At 39.6% G+C, this 19,136-nt stretch overlaps 3 protein-coding genes across 3 annotated transcripts; 2 read left to right on the top strand and 1 right to left on the bottom strand.

Annotated features, from left to right (window-relative positions):
• Positions 1–155: 155 nt before the first annotated feature.
• On the top strand, positions 156–3,873 carry LOC147508596 (protoheme IX farnesyltransferase, mitochondrial-like). Its single transcript, XM_086601033.1, is given in 7 exon segments — positions 156–191; positions 193–268; positions 962–1,099; positions 1,214–1,347; positions 1,867–1,992; positions 2,197–2,300; positions 3,262–3,873. Coding segments are annotated over 7 exon segments (1,005 nt in total). The 5' UTR covers position 156; the 3' UTR covers positions 3,654–3,873.
• A 5,600-nt stretch (positions 3,874–9,473) lies between these two features.
• LOC147508595 (F-box protein At3g07870-like) lies at positions 9,474–10,034 on the top strand. The gene has a single exon (XM_086597384.1). It carries the CDS (start codon positions 9,474–9,476, stop codon positions 10,032–10,034), a length of 561 nt encoding a protein of 186 aa, XP_086453510.1.
• A 7,880-nt stretch (positions 10,035–17,914) lies between these two features.
• Positions 17,915–18,553, bottom strand: LOC147508594 (uncharacterized). The gene has a single exon (XM_086597381.1). It carries the CDS (start codon positions 18,551–18,553, stop codon positions 17,915–17,917), a length of 639 nt encoding a protein of 212 aa, XP_086453507.1.
• Positions 18,554–19,136: the final 583 nt, after the last annotated feature.

Here is a 19,136-nt window from a genome sequence, read left to right as displayed (position 1 = left end):
GGTTATATCCAAGGTCAGAGACGCGGTTCGGCATTATGGTCAGTGTTATTGGGAGCTGTCTAAAGCGCGGCTAAGGTTAGAATTTATTATCAATGTTTATTTACTCTAGTAGATCATGTTTCAAACATAATACACGGAGTTTTTTTCAATTTCAGCATGTTAGTTGTCGCAACATCTGGAGCAGGCTTTGTCCGTTGATTTTGCACGACTTTGTTGGACTTGTACTGCCACGATGCTGGTTGCAGCTTCTGCTAACTCCTTAAATCAAGTGGGCACTCAATATCTCTCTTGCTCCTTTTACCATGTGTCTATCTCTCTGTGTGTGCTTGTGGTGTAGTGTGCATTTATTTGTTTTCTGTGTGATACCCAAGTGTTTTTTCACCAATCAAAGTCTTTTTTGCCATTGAAATCTGAAATACATAACAATCTCTACCAAATCAGTAGTAAATCCTAATATGGTAAAATCAGACATTGGAAAAACAGAAAGGGAAAAGACAGAGCAGTAAGGAGAGAGCAATGATAGAGGGAAAGGAGGGAGGGAGAATCGGTGAAAACAAATTTGGTTCCAGTGTTGAAGACGTTGTCTAAGGTTTTAACTCCTAAAAGCTAAAGTAACATGGATCCGTGTCAATGTGACTTAGCTTAAAAGAAGTAAAATTCTGGTGCAACTCCCTTCTATGATTTGGTGGACTTTTATATAGAGTTCCTAAAATGAACAACTTGAATTGGGCCTTCTTTGATATGGGCCTATTCAGTATGTTTGGAATTAGTTCCTTTTATGGGCTTTCTTTTAATGGACCTATCTCATTGTCCAATTCATTTCATGAATGTCGTATATGCAGCGACCTGCATCATTTGATTTTTTTTTTATTTCTATAAATTCTTACCAAATTGCCTCATCTGAATATGTTTCTGTGAATTATATCAGTTCAAGTTTAGTGAATCATTTCTTTTTTTTTAGGTTTTTGAGAAAAGCAACGATGCTAGAATGAATAGAACAAAGAAGAGGCCACTGCCTTCTGGTCATCTTAGTGTCCCGCATGCAGCTATATGGGCCTGTAGTATTGGGATTGCTGGAACAGCTTTATTGTCTTTCAAGGTGTGCACTTGATAAATTTACCATTTTTCCTCATGTGCTGTTTTTTTTTGTGGACGTTAATTTAGGTATTGGTCTATGGATTATTAGTAAAATTCTATGACAAGGCTGTTACAGGCTAATTTTTTGGCAGCAGGGCTCGCAGCTTCTACTCTTGCACTGTATGCATTCGTATATACTCCACTGAAGCAAATACACCCAGTAAATACATGGGTTGGAGCTGTTGTTGGTGCCATTCCTCCACTTCTTGGGTAATGTCTTTGTCATGTTATATGAATATCATGTTGCTGTATAAGTGATCCTGTAATCCATATATATGTTCATACTTGTCTTTCTTGTGTGGCACTCTTTATATATTCCTACTTGTAGCCTTGTAGGTTTAGAATTCAGAACTCTCCTCATTACCACCGTTCATCACTTTTTATTTTCTAGTTATTTGGCGAAGAGGGACCTAAAATTGCTGTTCATGATTTGGAAATATTGGTATTAGGTTCCTGAAATTCCTACATATATATCCCACTGTTACTGATGGATATTTCGGGGTATTTTTGGCCCTGCCCCATAGCTGAAACCTATTTGGACCTGCTATAACTTCTTCTTGTTCCTTTTTCCATTTTTATTTTATTGCATACATACTATTGTGACACGGAAATTATGTTTAATAGCAAGTTGAAAGCGTGCTTTATGTCACAGATATCTCTATTGCATTGATTATCTTGAGATTTTTGTTACATGAATGACATAATTACATTTATCCATTTTGGGTTTAGGTGGGCTGCTGCTTCTGGTCAGATTTCCCTCAATGGAATGATTCTTCCAGCTGCTTTATATTTTTGGCAAATACCCCACTTTATGGCCCTCGCATACTTGTGTCGCAGTGATTATGCTGCTGGAGGGTATGGATAGCTCTCAGCTGAACTCTTTCTAGTAGATAGATTCAGTATTTCATACCTTTTTTAGTGTTGAAATGCTTTAACACACAACCCTCCGTGCATTTCCTAATGATTAGTAATACTTGTGGTTAGAGCGTATATATTAAAATGTTTTCCATAGCCATTATTGGTGGGTTCTCATGTTCTGGCATTTTAAATGTTACTCAGGTTTAGAATGATCTCACTTACTGATGCTTCTGGTCGGAGAACTGCTTTGGTGGCTTTGAGGAACTCCCTGTATCTGCTTCCATTGGGGTACTTAGCCTATGATTGTGAGTTCTGGTTCCCAGTATAATCTCTTCGACCATCTAAATGCTTTTCTTTTATTCTGTTTGGGCAATAATTCACCGAAACACACTAATGAAGTTGTAAGGGGTGTTGTGGTGGAAGAGAGACTAAACCATGTCAATGGCTGCCTACATATCCAGAGTGTTTACTAGAGTCAAGTCTTCATGTCCGAAGTTCTTTTGCAAAAGAGCGGAGGTATTTATAGCTGTAGAAAATGAGAGTTCTTAGAGCACAAGGACTCCTACTGGGTAGGACTGGTCAACTGAACATGTGAGCCGTCCAAATAGCCAACTAAACATGTGAGCGATCCAGGTGGCCAACTGAACATGTGAGCTGTCTAGGTGGCCAATACTAGCCAGGTAGAGTTGTGACTAGGACCAGTGACCAGGATCGGTCACTTAGACCAGGGCCAAGTCCCCCAATGGAATCCGTTAGTAAGGGTATGAATGTGGTGGTACATACATATTCTTTACACTCAAATACAGCACAAAGACAAGTCATTTCTGAGTACAACTTCTCAGTGCTTGAGTTTATGTGAAGATATGTACTGGAAGTCTTAAAATCATGCTATAGGAGGTTGATGAGATTTGCAAAATATAAAACAACATACGGAGAAAAATATGGCTAGAACTTAGAATGCATCATTGTATGACTCCAGTGAGTAGTCTGTGAGCTGGAAGGCATCAATGCTTGACTCAAGTTTAGTAGATTGTGGGCCTGGTAGATGTGTTTAAAATTGAACATGGAATTATGACACTTTTGTCAGTGTGAAGTAATTCTTAGGTTTCTTTACTATCCTGACTTTTTTCCTTAGCATGATATATACCTAAATAGTAAGAAGTTCTTGGATATTCTTTATGTACGTTATCTACTGGATAGATTTATTGAATAATTTGGCAGTTATTAATTTGGTCCTTCCACTAATTTATGTCATGGCCTCTTCAGGGGGCGTGACTTCTGGATGGCTTTGTCTTGAATCAGGAGTGCTTGCTCTTTCAATGACTGCTATGGCATTCTCATTTTATCGAGATCGTACGACAAAAGGTGCCAGGAGAATGTTCCATGGGAGCCTTCTGTATCTTCCCATATTTATGCCTGGGCTGTTGGTTCATCGCCTCACTGATAATGAGCAAGCCCAGACAGAGACAAACTTGAATATACATTCTGGGCTTTTGTTCTCGGAAACCCCAAGGCAGGAAACTGAGAATGATTACCTAGATAAAAAGCGGGGGAAGGAGTCTTCCACAGCCAACCATGCACGTCCACCCGTTGCGTACGCATCCATTGCTCCATTTCCTTTCTTGCCAGCTCCTGTGTATGCTGATTCCTATCTGTAACTTAAAAATACTGTGTGCGGTGGTACCCTGCTATTTCCCGTCTCAATTAAAAGCAGAGCCTGCCCTCCATCTGAAATTTTTGGTGCCTTCAAGGGTTATTTTGTTTTTACTTTGTTTTGTTTATGAGAAATGATCAAGGTTTAGTTGTGTCCATTGATGTATACCCACCATGTAACCCTGAGTTTATATGAAAATAAACAAAATAAACAGATTTCAGTTACTTTGTGTCAATTATGGATGAGCTCTTTATGGATCCCTTCAAAGTAGAGGATTTTGCTGCAGTTATAAAGCTTCCTGTGGACAGTAAGTCCTCGGTGTCAGATTTATTAAACATCAGTTCTTTGTCTTCCTCCTTATGCTATTCTATTTTGCTAGCCAAATTTCTATGGTTGACCGCAGTTTCTTCCCCTGGTTTTAGCGTTTTCTCCTAGGCCTGGTTTTCTGTTTTTTGTTTTTTTTATTTTGCGTACCACTTTGCTAAGTACTAGTTTTACTAGTCCATACCCTCCATACATGCATGCTGGCTATTTTAATTTCCATTCCCGCTTTCTCACCTTCGTCCTTGTTCAGTTCTCCATCTCCCTTCCTCAGTTCTTTTAGCATTTTTGGGCACCCAAACTTTCTTCCGCAGTTTGTTTCCCACATCTAGTTTCAGTATGTCCAAAAACATTGCATTTGCTTCAGTGCAGTGGTTTTCCATGGATATCATCCGGTTTTAGGCCGAGTCTAATGGTGCATCACCCTCTATCTCCATTCCACAAAAACAGTGTTTTGAGGATGGGGAGTCAATTTTGGTGTCTAATGGTTTGGACCATTTTATGCCACTTCGACCAATGTGGAATTTTTTTTTAAAATAAAATATGCATTGCACGCCACTTGAAGTGGCCCCATTTGGGATTTTACAAACCACGCCACTTCAAATGGCGCGGTATGAAATTGAAAAATGCATTCCACGCCATTTTAAGTGGCGCCGTTTGGGTTTTTACAAATCACGTGGAATACACTCTCTATTCCTCAATATTACTCTCTATATCAAGAGTATTATGGAGATAAGGGGCAAAAACCATCGCCACTCTCTCCACTTTTGAGAGAATGGGGAGCCATTCCACCCAGCCTTAGAACTGAGGTGGATCAATAATTCAAGTCACCTCCGCTCACATCATGCCAAAAGAGTCTCCAGTAGATTATACTCATTATAGGCGATTTGAATTCAAATTTGTATTACCATCTTCACCTCTTTCAACTTTTATCTCCTCTCTTACTGAGTTTCTGTGCACTGGCTCGTCATGTCGCCTCACTTTAGCTCGTTCCACTAAATAAAGTAGAAAGAAATTATCCAACACCCTTCTAGTTCATCGTGTTGAAGCACAATTTGTATGACTCAGCTCATTACTGGTCAGAATGCCCACTTGCTTTAACTGACACACCATATATAGTGGGAGACAGGAAGTAAGACTCTGAAACACTTTCATCTTCAAAACTGCAGTCCTCCACCGCCTCTCTACATCCAGAGTATACCCCAAAGCTTCTTCCACATGTTGAAGCACAATTTGTATGACTTCATTTTCATCTTTAACTGACACACCATATATAGTGCGAGACAGGATTTAAACTCTGAAACACTTTCATCTTCAAAACTGCAGTCCTCCATTACATATATACCCCAAAGCTTCTTCCACATGTGCTTGTTTTCATCTTTGTAACCCCCATATTTAAAATACGTATTTATTTATTTATTAAATAATTAATTTATTTATTTAAAATTCACAGGATTGGATTTGGGATACGTGGGCCTGATTTTTGGGCCCGAGTCTATGTTGGGCTTAGGTTTCAAACCCAACTATATATTCATATTTTTCCAGATAATAGGGTTTTTGGGATAATAATAAAATAAAATGGAGGCGGCTCGGTGGCTAGAGAGTTGGAGTGCAACGATTCGGACTACGAGGGATTCGTGGAGTTTATAATACAAGTGAATAGTTATATTTTTCTTTTTCATAAAAACTAGAGTTTTAGAATAAAATATTTACTGTCAGAGTTTTTGTTCTCGTTCAGTTTCTGTTTTTCCTATGTTGGGTTATTTTTCTCATCCTGCGGAATTCTTGGGACTGGTTAGATGTTAGTATAGGTATTCACTTAATCATTGAAATCGTTAATTGAACTGTTGGAGCTTTGAAGAGGTCGTTAATGGCGGCCAAAGCTATAACCAAGAAATCGCCAGTTTATGCTTTGAACTATTTTGTTTGAAACTAGATAATGTGTATTATGTTGTGATGTTGGTGGGATGATGTTTGGTGGTTGAGGTTTGATTGGGTACTGGGAAGTGTGGTGGACGCTTGGAACAGGCGTTAATTAATGGAGGTCGAGGTATCGATCCAATTTGATGAAGGATTGTTGAAGTTATGAATTGAGTTTTTGGTGTTAACTAAAGTTGTAGGGGTTTTGTTTTAGGGTATTTTCGGTTGGGTTTGGAGTGGTGTCTACAGAGAGGAGTGGTGGTGGTCGGAATTGGAGCTGCTGGCGCTAGTGAGAGTGGGGGAAATCGAGTTTTGTGGGTATCGGCAGGTTGGGTTTTTCAGGGGGTGCAAAACCGAGTTGGTTCGGTTTGTTTTGGAGTGTCGGGGGTGGTTAGTGGTGGCTGGTGGAAGAGCTGTTGTGAGGAAGCAAGAGGAGGAGACGACTTGGTTCCTCTTAGTTGGGCTTAGGCTTGGGTCGGAACCAAGTGGGTTGGTTTTGTTTGGGCCAAAAATCTATTTTAGTTTTGGGCCAGTTTTTATATTAGTTGTTGGGCCGGCTCACATTAGCTTTCTTTGGACCGGTTTTTTTCTATTTTTTGTTTTGGGCTTGGTCCATTTGTTTTAAAGTGGGTCAGGTTGATTCACTAGGCCAGTTTAGACTTTTGGGGACGGGTTCTAAGGTTTGGGTTTGGGCTTGGTTAGTTGGGTCCGAATCATTACCTTAGTCATGAGCCTAGAAGCCATTGACTTTAGCCATGAACCATGGCTATGACTCTGAACCTGTTGAACATGGAAATGACAGGTTGATTTTGACATTGACCGTTAACCGTTGACTGTGGAATGTTGACTTTTTTCAGATTTTCACATATTTAAGAATATAGACAAATGTAGTAATAAAATATTGTCGAAAATTGTATAACTTTGTTTGTCATTATCTAATTAAGATTTGACGTAAGTAGTGTATAAAGAATATAAATATTGGCACATAACAAGAGGGGAATTCTTATAAGACTTAGATATATGGGTAAATCTAAGGTGTGCGAGAGAGAAAAGTGAGGATGAATCTGGGTCACTCACACACAGAGGTGAGGGTGTATTTCAACAAAGAAGTACTGATCTAAAGGCCCTCATTCCTGCGTACCCATACATCATGCGCACTGAAGACATGCTCTAGATATATACGTTTTTATGAGAATTAAACTACATACGGACTTAGATTCATAGACTTTAGTATTAGGCTTTTGACGATTGATCAGTTTGACTTGACTTGACTTGTGATTTAGACTCGAATAATTATGCGTGATGTTTGGACTTGAGTTGTTATTTCTTTTTAAAGTCGTTCCATTTTGACATTGGTAGATTGGACATATATTTTGATTATTTATTTAATATTTGTATAGTGCACAAATGAAAATAATGCGTGCCTTTTATGGGGAATTGAGTTCACATAAATATATTGAACGAATACATTACATGATTGATTACTATTATGAGTTGCTACTTAAATAAATTGTAGTATTTATGAAGGCTTGATATATTCCATATGGTGTAGTGCAATATATGATTGACACGTACGTAAAATAATAAGTTTTGAGATTGGATATAGAAATATTTGGATATCGTGTAATGAATAGTATTGGCACGTGATAATGTAGATTGTATTATAACGAGAAACGTTGAGCTTCAGTACAATTAAGTATATTGGCATGAGATAGAACAAGAATTATTATGAGATATAAATGTATGACACCTGAATAAATTGCGTAACAAAAAACCTAGAACCTAGCTACCACAACTCATGTGATTTGACCCTTATGATGGGCGTATGTGATATGATTGGCCCTTCTGGCGTTTTAGTGAATCTAAATGGTCCTTTTGGCGTAAGTAATTTGATTGGCCCTTCTGGCGTTTCAGTGAATCTGAATGACCCTTTTGGCATAGATGAATAGTGGCTTGATTATTCCGTTCGCAAAATTAGAACGAGATGCGCGATATTTTATGCCAAATAGTGGCAGTACTTACATAATGGCTTTCGTGTGAGGGTTACCTGGTGTGCGGCATCCCACTCAGGGTAGCTACGCATGGAGTGGTTCATTATGTGAGGGGAGGCATGTGGATGTATATGTTCGGCGTTGGGTAGCGATTGTGGTAGCCAGAGAAACTAGGTAAGACATAGATACGACATGATTTTAGGGACACGCAAAGAAAGCCTTAAATAATATAATTATGGTAATATGTTGGATAATGATATATCTTTAAATTTATGATTGTATATGGTTTTGCAGAAGGGTGGGTCAAACTAATTACTTGTGCAGAGACGACCCACTCTGTAATTGAGCAGAAAATGCGATAAGTATAGAATATGTTTGAATTGGCTGATTATTAGTTTAGTTAGAACCTAAGGCGCCTCAGTGGATGAACTAAATGCCTTTTTATTATGTGTATGATTTGTTGTGTGGTTAGTGGGAAGTTAAGGCGTCTCAGTGGAGGAACTAACTGCTTTTACATGTTGTATGTACATATCGATATTATTATTTTTATTATTAGAATCTAAGGCGCCTCAGTGGAGGAACTACCTGCCTTAATTATGGTACTTAAGAATGTTGTATTATTCGTTGGAGGTTAAGGCGCCTCGGTGGAGGAACTAACTGCCTTATTTATTGTGTAAATACATGTATAAGTATATGTTGTATTTTAGGGCTACTCACACCAGCATTGTTTATAATGCTGACCCGATTTGCATGTTTGCTTACCGGGTGTGTTCATTAAATAAACATACCGATAAGTCTTGTGAGTTTAGTGTTGAAAAAATGTTGGTTTCTGCTTGTGGTTTGCGTTAGCGTTAGCGTCGCATTCAGGATATGTTTTGTTTTCCCTTAAGGTGTAATAGATTTTAGTTGAGACAAATATTGTTTTGTATTTTCAGTTGTAATTATAATTAAAGAGGGTTGAAAGGAGATTTGTAATTTAATCTTATTTGCGAGTTTTTGGTAATGAAGATGACCTTTGTTTATTTAAAAAAAATTATTGGTTTTTAATTATCAGTGTATTTAAACTGATCGATTATGAGTTTTTGAGAGTTGAGAGTGCATCACACCTTGAAAATCGAAGAGTCGAGAACAAATATTGTTTTTCCGAATTATGTCGAAATTCGGGGTGTGACAATCTTGATCCCCATTTCTTTTACTTCTTCTTGTTTATCTTCTTCTTCCATATATCACACAGTGTACTCAAAAACCAACTCACATATCTTTCAACAACAATAAATTGAAGAACAATGAACAAGTTACCGCGCGACATTGTCCATGACATCTTTTCAAGACTACCCATCAGGTGTCTTTGTCTATCCAGGTGTGTATGCAAGAACTGGTACAATACTATCTCTAGTCCTTCATTTACGACTTTACAGATCAAAATAGCTTCTAATGAAAACAACCACCATTTTCTTCTCAATCACAAAAACTCATTGGTGGGACGCTCGGATTCACACCAGCTTTATTTCGTCGAAAACGACGAGGATTTAGATGCCAATGGCTTAAGGAAGCCTATAAAGGTTGATATCCCTTTCTTTAATGCATCAAATATGAGTGATCTAATTGTTATGGGTTCTTGCAATGGCCTTTTATGCGTGTCTAATGTTGATTGGCGTTGTGGTGTACAAAGCGGTAGACGTTATAAAAATCTGTCCACTCTCCCTTCAAACCCCATTTACATATTTAACCCAGTGACCTTAGAACAGTTACCACTCCCCATGTTTATTTATCCAGAGTGTATGAAGATTGAAGAGTTCAGTTTCGGGTTTGGTTTTGATGTTGTTAAACAGCAGTACAAAGCGGTACTAGTGATGTTTTACAAGTATGATGTGATGTCTGACTATGTTGAGAATGAAGTGCAAGTCTGTACAATGGGAAATACTACATGGAGTAGAGAGATTGGTGGTGTTCTAGATATCCTTATTAATGCATATCTCTCGTTGTCTTATGTATTTGTAGATGGATCCCTTCATTGGATTGTTATGAAGGATCCTGACTCCCCTACTTGTCGATCAGTCATTGTGTCATTTCAGTTGGGAGTTGAGGAATTTACAACAATTTCAACTCCTAAATCCATTGTGATGAATCAAGTAGGTGGAAAGGTGGATTAGGAAGGAAGAGAATGGAGCGAAATCTTGGGTCAAATAACTCTATTCGACTGTGGATTAGGAAGGAAGAGAATGGAGCGAAATCTTGGGTCAAGCAATTTGTTATACTGAAGAATTTGGTGTGTAAGTTGCATGATGGTGAATCGGTTATTCCTGTAGAGTTACGGAAGAATGGTGAAATTTTACTGCTTTGTAATTACAAATATATGGTTTCTTTCAACCCTGAAACCAGAAAAAGTAGGTCTCTCGACGTTGATGAAATTCATGCACCAGGATGTAATTCGATTGAAGTGGTTCCAATTGTGGCTAGCTTCATTTCAATCAAATCAGCATGTGGAATGGCTAGACACACTGAGAAACTTCCTTTGAGACAAGTTGAAGTAAAAGACCATCACAGGAAATTTGGTTGTTGTCTCCAATGATATGGGTATGTATAATCCCTCCTCCTCTATGTGGAATGTTTTTCGAATGAATTGGTAGTTACTTATAGTCACTTGTCATTGTGCATACATGAATATTGTATTCGGTCTAAAGAATCTGATTTGAATTGTATCCTTATGCTGGTGATAATGGTAACAGTAGCTAGCTAATGCCACAAAAAGTTTTGGCGGAAACGTTCTATAGTAAGATTGTTGCTGGTCTTGAAAGGGAGTTTGTGTTATCTACTCGTCAGAAAGCAGTCATTGGATGCTTGCAGTCAGAACACGCAAATGATTTTCTACTTGCTATTCTGATGAAGGGACTTAGACAGCGTATGTCGTCGGTGGAGTATCGTTTTATTTTCCGGTACCGTTTCATGATTCATTTGTACTCTGATGGTGGTCTATGCCCTGTTTGCAAAAAGAGTAGACTTTTCGGAAACCATACAACACATTGTAGATATTTTCCAGGTTTCAAATACCGACATGATCATGTCAGAGATATTTTATATGATGCATTTTGGAGGGCTGGGGTACAAGTGAAGAAGGAGGCTCTTGTAAATTTTCTCACTGATCTGAATGAGGGAAGATCTACACTTCGGCCTGCGGATGTATTGATATACAGTTGGTCTGAGGGGAGACATGCATGTGTTGATGTAACTGGAGCCTCTCCGTTGGTAGGACTTGGGAATAGAGTCTTTGAGGTGGGAGAAACAGCTAAGAGAGCAGCGACAGGAAAGATGGAGAAGCATGAGGAAGCTTGCACGGCTAACCAGCATTGTTTCATTCCGTTTAGTTTCGACACTTTCGGTTTTTTGGAACAACAGTTTGTTGAGCATCTCAAAAGACTTCAGAAAGTTATAGACAGTAACGTTATGACAGCTGGTTCTAACGAGTTTGTTTTTAGAAGAATAAGATTTGCTATTCAGAAAGGACTTGCGGCGCAGCTTGTTGCACACTTGTCTTAATTATTTGTAAAAATCTTTATCAGTATCAATAAAATTTCCACTTAAAAAAAAAATCCCAATAAATTTTGAGAGAGATTTAGCAAAATTCTTTGACATGTGTTATAATAGTTTTTCACGTGTTCTTGACTTACTTTACTCAAAGAACTACTAAGAATTTTCATAATACACATATATTTGTCTATTTTAAAATATTCCTATTAATTAGTTGTACTTATATCCTAATATTTCAGAAAAAACGTATGGTACCCTATACCGGTGTAGCTGTATCGGTACCCATACCTGTATCCGTGCATCATAGATTCATGTCTATCTGCCAGGATGGTTTCATCACCGATGCACTTCAGGCTAGAGCATCAGTAATCGCTCTATAGTAATGAAGAGACTAGGGGTGCCAATGGGTACCCGATTACCTGGAATCGAACCGGAACCGAAACCGAATATTTCGATTCTGGGTCTTAAAAAGTTAGACCCATTTAAAACGGGTCATTAAGAACCGAACTGATAAAGAACCGAAATCGTAGAACCGAATAGTAAAAAACTCGTGGGTACCTGAACCGAAACCGGAACCAATTATTATGATTTTGATATATAAAATTTAATATTATATTACATTTAAGATAATCAAACTCATACATTATAATATAAAATATATTTTTTATGTGTAAAAATCTATTAAATATATATAGCATAATATTGAATGTGTGTTGTTAAATGTATATTTTATAACAATACGTAAAACAAGTGTATCATAGATGTTAATAATAATGTCAACATATATATTATGAATTAACTAATATATTTTATATTTATTAACTTATATGTACGTGTATATTTAAATAGGATACACATGCTTGATATATTGTGGTACACACACTTATTATAAATCAATATGTAGTGTTCATATTAAAAATTAGTGATGAGATATAATTGTAAGACGCATGTACTCGCATGTTCGATTTAAAATGCAAGTTAATACACGTGTACAAATATATGTGTATGCACGAAAAATATATCAAGGTAACAAATATATGTGATTGCTCGTGTACACGATCGAGTTAATACAAGAAAACAAATATATGTGTATGCACGTAAAAAATCAAATTTTTAGAGTTAGATATTTGATTATTTTAATTTCTATATCAAAGCTTGAAATTATCAAATGAATGACAAATGTTTTAACATGTATGATTGATATATGTTCATAGATTGATGTAAATATGATTGTTGATATATCACTAATTATACATAAAATATTATCATGTAGAAAAAGGAAAAAGGAAAAAAATAAAAATAAAAACAAGTTTTAGTGTTTAAATGATTAATTGAAATTGTTTAATAATCATAATAAATAATAAGTACCCGAATTAGAACCGAACCCTATAAAAAACATCGGATTTTGATGGTTTTGGGTTGGGTTTTATAATTCTCATACTAAAACCGTTGAGAACTGAAACTAATAAAACTGTAAATAGTAAAACTCAAACCGAAACCGCTAAAACCCGACCCAAAACCTATCCGTTGGCACCCTAGAAGAGACCATAGCCTAGAGCCTAGCTGCATAGTAGCCAAGCTGAATGGAAGGAGTTATGAAGGTGATGGTTGAATAACTTTTATGTCTATTATATTATGAGATCTTTGTTTACTGTTTGATTGGCATCTAAAACAATTTCCGAGCGGAACTTTGAAAGGGAAATCCTAATTGGCTCATTAGGGGGCGGGGGAATTAACCATGTAATATTTTAGCTAGGAGCCTAGGAGAACTAATTAATATACTCTGTAAGAACTTATTTCCTTCAACGGTGTGACTGGTTTCTTCTCTCTATGAATTTTACTTGTCAAACACCAGTGAAGTGATTGCATTACCGTGCTTGGTTAGCATCTAAGTTGTAAGCTGCAGGTGAATTGAAACTCTCACAAAAGAGGGATTGAGGTAGCACATTGTCGGCTTGTCGCAATGGTTAGTAATTCTGAATGCCCCAAGCCTCTTTAGCATTTTGGGAGTATAATCATGTTTTAACCCATATACAAAACAGGAAAGGACAGACCTCCTTCATATGGCCAGCAAAGCGATATGGATCCTCTCTTTAATAAATCAAATTGATGTATGTCACATAGACTCCAGAGATTTTTGAAAAAGGTAGAGACCTGTTGATTCCTTGTTTAAAATTTTCAAGGGTGTAAAGGAGTGTTTTAGTTATAACTTACAAATGTAGAAGAGGAAGAGAAGGGGTTTAGAAATGGAAAAGACCGAGTTCGTTGTTGAGCGAACTGCCTACGTATCTATCTCTCAATTCTGAGGGGAGAGAAGAATCAGGTCTGGCGTAGTTCATATAGGAGATATTTATAGCTGGTGAATGTAGATCTCTATCCAACACGTATACTGACAAACACAAATGTATGGTCGAGATTAAAAAAGAGTGTTGAAATGGTGGTGGTAGGAATTCTGCAATGATGGGGAGTGGTTACAGTTGTTCATGATCTGCGGTGATGAAGTATGTAAGTACAGCTTTGGCAATGATTGTTTCTAGAAGATAGACTGAGTCATGAGATAGAACGCTCTGTGTGAAGATGTACGAGTCGATCTGTTCTAGAGCGATCTCGTAGCTCGTGGATATGATGATGTAGATCGCTCTGAAGGCAGTTCGAAGAACTAGGTCAGAGGTCGGTGTGGTATTTCTGCTATGCTAAACACGTACTTGATATTCCTGAATGAGAATATCACTCCCTCACACAGCCCACTCTCAGTAAGTCGTGATGTACATTGAAGCGATCTGCTGAAAGAAAACGGTGGCGCGTGTTGAGCATGAGTGAAGAAGCAGAGTGGCGTGAATGGAAATACCCACCGTATTATGGAGGTCGATTCATGTTGTATGACGAACTGATGTGGGGTGATAACTAGCACGTGGTTGGCACGTGAGGAATCTTAGCAATTGGTGAGGAAACGTGTCGCCGCTTTTTCTGGAATTTTGAAAAGACAGGTCTTTGGTAAACGTGTGCGGGCTAGGGCTTAGATTGTAATCATGATGCATTGGGGAATGGAGGGGCGGTTGTATAAATTGACTTTTGGAGTTTCAAAAAGTCATTTTTTGTTTCGTTTCCAGAACTATAGAGACTATAACTTTTCAAGTTAGTGCTTCCGCCATTGTTGCTGCTCATTTTTCTTGTGTTCTTGTTTGTTTCGTTCAGCTATTAGGTTGTTAGCTTGTCTTGTTTAGGATCTGTAATCACTAAAAAAAAAGAATGTCTGATTCGACGACACTCGATATGAAGAGATTCGAGAAGTATCGTTGAGTTGTGAGGAAATAGAGGAGGAGAGGGAGGAATCAGTAAAGTTTGAGAGTGAGGATGTGGAGGAGGAAGTACGATCTGAATCTGTTGCTGCTGTAGCTAGTACTTCAAGTCGGGTCGTCTTCTAGTGGGTTGCCCCCTAAGGTTGTAGACAAACGTGCCACGAAAGCGTTCGTTGATTTATGGGATCTCCAGGGTTGTTAGAACCATCCACAAAGAGAGACCAGATGGACTTGTCTTGCTTCTTCATGGATGGGATATCTGTTTCTGGCTCCCAATTCAGGTCGTCAATAGGAAAATCTGCTAGAAAATGCAGAACGACGCGCCTTTCTCGAGAAGTAGTGGGGACTAACTTCGATGTGATGTTCCCCGAGTTCTTCTGCCTATACTGCCATGCGAGTTGTCTTATTTTCCTTGAGAAGGATTTTCTTCAGTGGGAGGTCGGTGAGTACCTTGATTGGGTGTGCTTGAAAATACAGCCTGAACTTCCTTGCAGAGTATAGTAATGTGAGCACTGCTCTTTCAATGTAAAAGTAGTTCTTTTCAGCTGGAGTTAGTGTCTTACTTGTAAAGTAGATCTGTTTCTCTGAGTTGTTGTCCTCCTTGAAGAGAACCGGACTGATAGCAAAGTCTGATACTGCAAGGTAGAGCCCCAACGTCTCCCCGTCTGTTGGTTTTACTAGGATGGGTGGTGTCATCAGGTATTCTTTGAGAGTAGAAAACACTTGGTGGTGCTGGTCGTTCCATGAGAACTGTTCTCTTTTTTTAAGAAGTTGCAGGAAAGGTCAACATTTGTCTGACGCCCTTGATATGAATCGGTTGAGTGCTGCAACCATTCCTGATAGCTTCTGTATTTGTTTATTTGTCTTTGGATCGGGCATTTCTAAGAATTCTCGAATCTGGTCTGGATTGGCCTCAATCCCTCATTGTGATACTTGGTACCCAAGAAACTTCTGGGAGGATGCTCCAAAAAGGCATTTTTCAGGGTTCAACTTCATCTTAGTTCGCCTCAATCTGGCGAACGCCTGCTCAAGGTGAGTGAGGTGGTCAACCGCTTTCTTGCTCTTGACCACCATATCATCGATGTAGACTTCCATGGTATCACCTAACATGTCTTCGAACATGTCAGTGACAAGCCGTTGATAAGTCGCTCCAGCATCCTTGAGGCAGAACAGGAGGACGTTGTAGCAGTAGATTCCCTGTTCGGTGATGAATGACGTTTTCTCTTGATCTTCTTCAGCGAGTGGGATCTGGTTGTACCCACTGTATGCATCCATAAATGACAGGAGCTCGTGGCCACAGGTCTGGTCCACAAGTCGGTCGATTCTAGGTAAAGGGAAGCTATCTTTAGGCGTTTCCTGGTTGACATTCGTGAAGTCGACGCAGAGGCAAACTATGTCATTCTTTTTTGGGACTGCTACTATATTAGCGATCCAGTCTGGATAATCGACCTTTCTAATGAAACCGACTTGCTTGAGTTTGTCGACCTCATTATTGATTGCTTTTTGAAATCTCAGGGATAATCTCCGAGGTCGCTGTCAAACTTGCCTAGCATTAGGGTTGATATTTAATCTATGACATGCAACACTAGGATCTATACCAGGTACATCGATATACGACCAAGCGAAAACATCTTTATTCATTGCTAAAAAGTTTACAAGTTGGGCCTTGAGTGTAGGGCCAAGGTTAGCCCCTACATAGACGAACTTGGGATCGTCTTCTGTTCCTAAGTTCACTCGCTACTTTTCTTGAACTGCTGCTTTTGAATGTTGGGCGTCCTCTGGGGGACTGGTTTTTGGTGGTGCTTGGTCGATCTGAGGAATGGAGGTCTTGGCAGCAGTAGTTGGAGCAACCTCTGTGGTTACGACAACAGGGGCTGATACGACCTTTGTGGTCATGACAACAGGGGCTGGTGCGACCTCTGAAATATATACTGGTGGACTAACAAGTGCTGGGACGACCTCTGGAGTCCTGACTGGTGGAGGCACAGGAACTTGGGCGACCTCTGGGGTCCTGACAGACGAATGGACTTTTTTTATAAAGCCCCCAGTGTTCTGCTTTGGTGCTTTGGATCTGACCTTGGCGATTAAGTCTTTGGCCATCGTGTAGCTGGTGGGCTCTCTCCTAGTACTGATAAATGGGTCAGCGGCTTTGTTCGCTGAGAGGATCTGATTGCAGTGATAAGCCTCGAGTTGATTGCTGCGAAGCTCCATTATACCCCTAGTGCTAGGGAAGCGGAGCACCTGATGCAGTGTTGATGTTATAGCTTGCATTTGGTGGATCCAACACCGTCCTAGGATGGCATTATAGGACGATTGGGTGTCTAGAACACTGAAATGCGTGTTGAAGCTGACTTTATCTTCCCTAGATTCTACAAAGACTGGGAGTATGATGTCACCAAATTGGGTCAGCTCTGGAGCCATTGAACCCATAGAGAGGAGCTATTGGGTCTATGAAGACCGATTTGGGCAGATTCATCTCTTGGATGGTATGGTAAAACAAGATGTCGCATGAACTACCAGAATCTATCAGGACACGTTTGACTATCCAGTCTCTGATTTTGACATGGACCACTATGGCATCATTATGAGGGAGGCAAACCTTGTTGAGGTCGGCCTCTGTTAATGTTATATCGTCTGAGCTGCGGCCTGAACTGCGTGGGGCAGGTGCGGCTTGTGAAGAGAACTTGTAAACTTCTTGGAGAGCGCCTAAGCGCCTCATTTTCTCTAGAGGATGTAACAGAATCATCCTGGAAAGTGATCATATGTATGGTTTTGTCATTATCTCTGTCTGACGAGTGTTGACGACGCTTATGACGAGAACGATCACTTGGGCGTCCTCTGCTATGAGAGCGAGCTTGGACATTTTGGTGATTATAGTGAGGTGGAGATCTACTCCGCTCCCTGCGAGCCATGAGCTTATGGCGCAGGTCGCCATTAAGCGATATTAGCATAATGCTTAAGATGACCTGATTCGATGAGGTCCTGGAGGTAGTGCTTGAGCCCCCAACACTCATCGATCTCATGACATTTTGCTCGGTGGAATGCACAATAAGGCTTGCCGGGTCGATCTTCTGGCTGCCGCACGTCAGGTCGGTAATATGTAGCTTTCTTGATCTTGTCTAGTATGTAACTGGGAGATCGGGTAAGCACAGCGAATTCGCGGTTGTTGTTCGTTCTGTTCCCAGACTTCTGTCCTTGTTGTCTGGTCACTTTTTAGAAGGTGGGGCATCATCAGATATTGCTGCTACCTCTTGTTCTTTTGAGAGGCCTTGACGCTTCAGGCCCTCTTGTAACTTGATGTACTTGTCGACACGAGCGTATAGTTCGGACAACATTTCTGGATGCTCTTTCATCAGCGATTTGGAGAGCACCATCTTACACACACGACAAGCGTTGGAGAATGCCAATGTGGCGAATGACTCTTTGAAACCGCTCTCCATGCATAACAGTTCGGTTTTGAACCGACCTAGGAATTCACGAATGGTTTCATTTTCGCCTAGGGAGAGTTGGAAAAGTGAATCGAGATCAGCTTTTTTATGCCTGTTGTGGACGTACTGGCAAGCGAATAGATCGGCGAGTTGTTCGAAGTTCTTTATCGAGTCTGGCTTGAGTGAAAAGAACCAATCGAGTGAGGCATCTTTAAGACTGGTTGGAAACAAACGGCAATAGAGATGGTCAAACTCCTGAGCACTATAGAGTGCAAGGCTTTGAATGTAGCGTGCCACGTGTTGACCAGGACACGTGCTACCATCGTACATTACAAAGCGTGGCTGGATGAAATCTGGAGGAGAAGCCCTACTAAGTACCTCAGCAGCGAGCAGGGACGCGCGGTATGTCTTCAGCATCTTTTGAATGATCTGAGTGGCGTCTTTCTTAACTGCACTTTGGTCGATCCTTTGTGACAGTTCATTAATCTATTGATTAACCTCGTTAATACCGTCCTCTGATATGGCACATGGTGGATTTTGTGTGTCCACTTGCGCACGCAAAGCAACATTCTCCTGCCTTAGCAGGGTAATGTGCTCATTCATTGTACCTAACTAACCTGCTAAACTCTGGATTTGAGCTTCAAGGCTTGCCATGCTTTGTGGGCTTGAGGATTTTGTTTCTTGGTTTTGGGATTTGTGAAGTGGTTTCTCAAGAAATCGAGACCACAGACGGCACCAATGTAAAGGAGTGTTTTAGTTATCCCTTACAAATGTAGAAGAGGAAGAAAAAGGGTTTAGAAATGGGAAATACCGAGTTCGTTGTTGAGCAAACTGCCTACGTATCTATCTCTCGATTCTTGGGGAGAGAATAATCAGGTTTGGCGTAGTTCATATAAGAGGTATTTATAATTGGTGAATGTGGATCTCTATCCAACACGTATACTAACAAACACAAATGTATGGTCGAGATTAAGAATGAGTGTTGAAATGGTGGTGGTAG

This window comes from Coptis chinensis, chromosome 3 (genome assembly GCF_015680905.1).
Source record: "Coptis chinensis isolate HL-2020 chromosome 3, ASM1568090v1, whole genome shotgun sequence".
NCBI classification, from domain to species: Eukaryota; Viridiplantae; Streptophyta; class Magnoliopsida; order Ranunculales; family Ranunculaceae; genus Coptis; species Coptis chinensis.
Note: the sequence above shows the minus strand (reverse complement) of the source record. Positions and strands in the feature narration are given on the sequence as shown.

Coding starts and splice junctions, on each gene's coding strand:
- LOC147508595 (XM_086597384.1), top strand. CDS start 9,474: ATGAGTGATCTAATTGTTATGGGTTCTTGCAATGGCCTTTTATGCGTG.
- LOC147508594 (XM_086597381.1), bottom strand. CDS start 18,553: ATGCTGAAGACATACCGCGCGTCCCTGCTCGCTGCTGAGGTACTTAGT.